Source organism: Oncorhynchus nerka, linkage group LG1 (assembly GCF_034236695.1).
Source record: "Oncorhynchus nerka isolate Pitt River linkage group LG1, Oner_Uvic_2.0, whole genome shotgun sequence".
Lineage (NCBI taxonomy): Eukaryota > Metazoa > Chordata > Actinopteri > Salmoniformes > Salmonidae > Oncorhynchus > Oncorhynchus nerka.
The window spans coordinates 267386-273385 of NC_088396.1; the positions used below are offsets into that span (position 1 = coordinate 267386).

The 6000-nt window shown below is 47.0% G+C and overlaps 1 protein-coding gene across 3 annotated transcripts in view; it reads right to left on the reverse strand.

The window, feature by feature from the left end:
* Positions 1 to 3075, reverse strand: part of slc39a10 (solute carrier family 39 member 10) — a 63962-nt gene extending 60887 nt beyond the window's left edge. Inside the window, exons 1-2 of one of the 3 annotated variants that reach the window (XM_065023233.1) lie at positions 2935 to 3075; positions 799 to 875 (exon numbers count right to left, since the gene is read on the reverse strand). In XM_065023233.1, coding sequence (XP_064879305.1) covers positions 799 to 816 — 18 coding nt within the window. In that variant the 5' untranslated portion in view covers positions 817 to 875; positions 2935 to 3075. Of the gene's footprint in view, positions 1 to 798; positions 2892 to 2934 lie in introns of those variants that run through there. The other 2 variants (XM_029664185.2, XM_029664100.2) reach the window with 2 other exon arrangements.
* Positions 3076 to 6000: the final 2925 nt, after the last annotated feature.

A 6000-nucleotide genomic window follows, 5' to 3' on the forward strand; every position in this document is an offset into this window, starting at 1 on the left:
TGGGTACCATTTGTAGTAGCATCAATACCGGAACAAATATGTCCACATTCACAAATAACCACAGAGATTGCTCCAGTGTAGGGTTGCAAAACTACTGGAATTTCCCATAATGCATAGTTCTTGGGAGGGTACGGTAGGCTTATCGGCTTCCAAGGTTTAAGACTTTAGAAGACATATTCCTACAAACAACTAAAATTTCAACATAATGGCTTTCATTGAAATTTAACTACATCTGTATGGTAGCCTTATACCTTTTGATCAGGTTATCTCCTTATGTAGATAATGGTAATGTACGTATAGCTTTGCTTTTAAAGGCATGTGATTTGTACATAACATTGGGAATACATTGGAAACTAAATAATAGTATTTAGTTGCAACTCCTTGTACCCCAGAACAGCCTCAATTTCATCAGCACATGGACTCAACAAGGTGTCAAAATCCTTGCACAAGGATGCTGGCACATGTTGACTCCAATGCTTCCCACAGTTGTGCCAAATTTCCTGGATGTCCTATAGGTGGTGGACCATTCCTGATACACATGGAAAACTGTTGAATGTGAAAAGCCCATCAGTGCTGCAGTCCTTGACGCAAACCGGTGTGCCTGGCACCTACTACCATACCCCGTTTAAAGGCACTGAAATATTTTGTCTTGCCCACTCACACTCGGAATGTCACACATACACAATCCATGTCTTTTGTCTCAAGGCTTGAAAATCTTTTAACCAGTCTCCTACCCTTCATCTACAATGATTGAAGTGGATTTAACAGGTGACGACAATAAGGGATCATAGCTTTTACCTGGTCAGTTGATGTCATGGAAAGAGCAGGTGTTCCTAATGTTTTGTGCACTCAGAATATATTTCCACACTACGAGGCTGGAAAAAAAATACAATGAAATTGTGAAAATGGTGATGATAATGCCATTTCAATGTAAGAGCAGATTGAAAAGACTGCCTGACATTTCTGCCAGTTTTGGTCTTCCATGGTGTTGTTGCCATGCTGCAAATAAGTTAGACCAATTAGAGAGTTCCAAACCACTTTGGCCAATAACAGCTAATTTTCAGTTTACCCCCATCCCACGTAAAGCAACAACCCTAGCAAAATTGTTCATTGCTAAGAAGCTGTGTCTGTATGACCATTTTAATTTCAAACAATCACAGTAAGAGACGTAATTGTTACCCAGAAATTAATTGATATTAAAAAAAACACTGCATTGAACCTTTAACATTTCTGGGAACATGTTCAGTTAAATGTGGGGTATTGAGTGTGACCTTGTAACAGACTTAAATAGCCACTAGACCTGTGTCTAGACAAATGGTTCAACTTCGGAACACTCGGATTCGGATTTCGACTTGAGCACCAGCAAGAAAGAAAGTCAATCAGATAATACATTGAATAACAGATTATTATGCAGATGGGGCGACAGGTAGCCTAGTGGTTAGAGCATAGTGTTCTGTCCCTGAACAAGGTAGTTACCCCACTGTTCCTAGGCCATCATTGAAAATAAGAATGTGTTCTTAACAGACTTGCCTAGTAAAATAAAATGTACATCTGTATTGTTGATTCAAGTTCAGTGCACTGAAGCAGTTCTCATATTTGAGGGGTGTGCATCATGAACAAAGTCATTTTTTTATCATTTTTCTTAGTCTGAAAACCGTTAGGACTTGCCTGTTTATGCACAGCCTCTGCTACAGAAAAAAAAAGTGGTAGCACCTTTACAATGCTCATCTCTAAACCGTCCCGACCTATTTTACCTGCGCTACACATTTTTATTAGAAATGTGCACCTTTAGCGGGACAGTTTTAAACGGGTACACACAAATTAACCATCGTGAGTAAGGAAACAAATAGTTTAAACCCTACTTAATCTATGACAAAGTACGGATTCGAATGAGGTAATTGCCACTAACTAAATTAAGAAAAGTATGTGTGCCACAATTTATCCCATCATTGTGCCGCGGTTCAGAAAAAGGCTGTGAGCCACTGCAGTGGTCTAGATGCAAGGCAAATATTGATTCAGTGCCTGTCTACCAGGCCCAATACTTACCTGCAGTTATAGTTCGTAGATACTATTGTAATTTCTCACCAAATGACCTACATTTAATAAATTAGGCTACCAGCCAAATAGAACTATCGCGCATTGCTAATACTGAATCACAACACAGGCTTATGACACACTAGCGTAGCTACTTTAACAAGGACTGATTTAACTACCAACAAATTATTCGACATTTAATTTAACGGAAATGTTATCGTTCAGACAAGCACAACCGTACACATGGACTGCATAACGTTAGACAAGCCACAAACGTAGGTTGCTAGTTTACGTTAGTTGCCGTTTTAGTGTCTCGGCTTCCCATCGTAGGTCGGTTGAAGTTTGAAACGTAGTTTGTAGTGGTTAGTTAACCAGCTAGTTGCGTTAATCTCCCACGCGGAACCAGTTAGGCCGGTAAAATAGCTAGCTAACATTAGTTATGGTGCACCACGCGTAGTCTGGTCCCTGCAATGGCTGCATGCAACACAGCGTTCCTAAGTTAGCGTGCGGTTAAATATTTTTACAAGACGTAGCTAGCTACTTTCACAATATGTTGCTACTCATACCGTAGTGGCACTGGGTAAATTAATGCACCTAGTTGACAAAGTTAGCTAGCTAGCAAGCTAGCCATTTTAGTTTCAAGACGTCAAAGTACTACAATAGGCAAAATTCAAAATAGCTAACTAAGGTTAGCTAGCAGACAACGCACAGGAAATGTGCTAGCTAACGTTAGCCATTTAAACAAAGCTGGGCGTTTAAGACTTCTGCTACGTTATTTAATTTAACAGATAAATGAATGTAGCTAGCCAACTAGCTACATCTGCATGTTGTAGCAAATTCTGTCCGGTTCCATGTTGTGGGAGTGAAAGAAAACAAATGTTTTTTTTTTTATATAGTTACCTCACTCGAGTGCCGTGTGCATCTCCTCTCAGCTCCGTACTCAAAAAAAAGCAACCCGTTCACTGAGCAGCGACGCACAAACAGCCAATGGGTTTCCAAGGGGGCCTGCTTCCCACGACAATCAAGAGGGCCTTTTCGGTACTGCAGTTTACAGGCCTAGAAAGACAATTCTTATAGACCGCCCGAAAGAGAAGTCACGTTTTTTAATTCCAAATAAGACACTTTCGTCATCAACTTTGTGAACAAAACATAAATTGAATCATTCAAGTAATTGTCTCAGAGGCAGGTTTTATCCCATCATTCACAGACTAAGTTATTAACATTTTAGATTCATGCCATGAAGTTGCGATCTTCTGTCACATGAACACGCTGAAGGGAAATCATTCACGCGTTCTCGTGCGGGGGGATTCTTTGCACCTGTTGAACATTGCCAGAAGAATAGAAAGCAATAGGAAGAGAAGCAGCAAAAACCTGAATGTACTGTCATGTTCAGCTTTCAACTTCACCAAACATGCTAAGCAGTCTAAAATCTACACACAAATTGGTGATCGCATTTTTTGTATGAATGTTGTCATGCATCTGTTTTAAGATCGATGGGTGATTTGTGTTAGCTAGCTTTAGCATCTTGACAAGGCATCTTGAAAACGCTCATGGTTGTTTTGCTTGTAATATGTGCTATTGTAGTTATAAACACAATGCTTGATAAGATAATTATGGCATTATCTAAGTGACTATTCAAATGCTGTCAATAAGCAGCCAAACAGGCGGCATGACTGGTGGTGGCACAGCTGTCTGTGTGGGTCGCTACACATCCCCCCCACCACAAAGTCCCTCGTCCCTGAGAGAACAAAGTCTCTGAAGCAAACCGGAGGTCTCCTTTGCCTGCATGGCCGTGATGGTCGCAGAGTGGCCAGATGTGAAACGGGGCACAGTCTGTGGCAGGGGGCTGCCCCTCTGGTGCCCAGGTGATGAAGGCAGAGATATGGGGGACAAGGATGCGGGAACGGGGAACCACGCTGTGGAACACAGGGAGGGAGACTGTTGTCTGGAGCCTTGTCAGTGGTGCCTGGAGAATGTCATTGTCAGAGAGGGGAATTGTGGGGGTCCCTGGGGTTTGGGGAGAAGAGGCCCCTCTGTATGGGGCTAACCTGTCCCGGTGCAGTGCCACCTTTCTCCTCCTGGGAGAATGCTACACCCGGTAAACAACTTCCCCTACCTTCTCCGGGATGCTGCAGGGCCCCAACCAGTGGCTGTCCAACTTGGGGCGTCTGCCTTTCTTTCTTAGGGGGCTATAGACCCAGACCAGCTCCCCAGCCACAAAGTGCCTTCCCCGGGTGTGCACGTCATAGTTCCTCTTTTGCCTCACACCTGCATTCACCAGCTGCTCTCTGGCGAAGGTGTGGGCTGTCTCCAGGCGGTCCTAGAGTCTCCGGGCCCCTGGGTAACAGGAGGGCTATTCAGGGGACGACCAAGCGCCATCTCTGCAGTGGTGCGGATCTCTGTCCCCAGCATGAGGAGGGCAGGTGTGCAGGAGGTGGAGTCTTGGACAGCGGAGCTGCATGCAATGAGGACCATAGGCAGGTGCTTGTCCCAGTCACGCTGGTGTTTGGAAGAGACGATGGCCAGCTGCTGTCCAAGCGTTTTGTTGAAGAGCTCCACAAGGCCATCACTTTGAGGATGGAGAGGAGTAGTGGGGTCTTGTGCATACCCAGCCTCTGACACATGGTGGCGAACACACGGGACTCAAAGTTTCTCCCTTGGTTGCTGTGGATGGACTCCGCAGCTCCAAACCTGCTGAACATCCCCGCTGTCAGGGCGTCGACGATGGTCTCTGCCTCCTGGTCAGGCAGAGCATAGGCCTCGGGCAATTTTGTGAAATAGTCCATGGCCGTGAGCACCCAGCGGCTTCCAGTGTCTGGTGGGGAAAGGCCCAACTATATCCACTCCCACCCTCTCCATGGGAGCCCCAACTGGGAACTGTTGGAGCTGAGCATGAGGGTCCTTTCTCACTGTGCAGTTGTCACAGCGGCGGCAAAAGTCCTCCACATCCCTCTTGTGCTGCCCCCAGTAAAAGTCCTGACGGAGGCGGCGGAGTGTTTTTGTGACCCCAAAGTGTCCAGTCCCCACCCCCCCCATGAGTGCTCTGGAGCACAGCTTCCTATAATGCTTTTGGAACCACCACCTGCCACCTCTCCTCTCCCGTAGCTGACTCCTTCCATGCCCGCTGTAGTATGCCATCAGCCAGCCGCTGTCTCTCAAACTTTGACCAGAACCTTTTGGTCACGAGTGAGAGAGCTGCCAACCCTTCCCACGGTGGCCTCAGCTGCTCCTCTACCCACTGTAGCACCGGCTGTAGGTCTGTGTCCGTCTCTGCTGCTGTCCCCATTCCGCCACGTCAACAGTCTGCAGCTCACAGCAGACCGGCCCGCTCGCCCAACACACTGTGGCACAGACCCCCTCCTCTGCACACAGCTCTCTCTCATGGCCCTCTTTCCGCTCACAGTGGCGGCACCCGTCTACAGTACAAGGCTGACGGGACATGGCATTGGAGTGATGTGCCCCTGCCCTGTGCGTGCCCCTGCACAGTGAAGTCGTCCGGCTGAAGCTCCTCCAACCAATGTGCCACCTGCCCCTCTGGCTCTCTGAAAGACATGAGCCACTGGAGAGCAGAGTGGTCAGCCCTTACAGTAAAGGGCAGGCCACCCAGGTAGTACTTGAAGTGTTTGATGGAAGCCACAAAAGGAAGGAGCTCCCGCTGGGTGAAACAGTAGCGGCGCTCATGTTTGTCAAATATTTTGCTGAAGTACGCCACCACTCTCTCTCCCTCTGGCCCCAACTGGGTCAGCACCCCACCCATGCCCACATTGCTCGCGACTGTGTCCAGGATAAAGGGCAAGGTGATGGCACGGCCTCGATCACCTTTGAGACTGTTGAAGGCCTTCTCACACTCTGCTGTCCAAGTGAAGGCCTTGTCCTTCGGCAGCAGGCGGTTCAGGGGAGCAGCAACCTCCTGTAGTACCAGGCCAGGCCCAGGAAGCTCTTCAGCTGATGCTGGTCAGTGGGGAT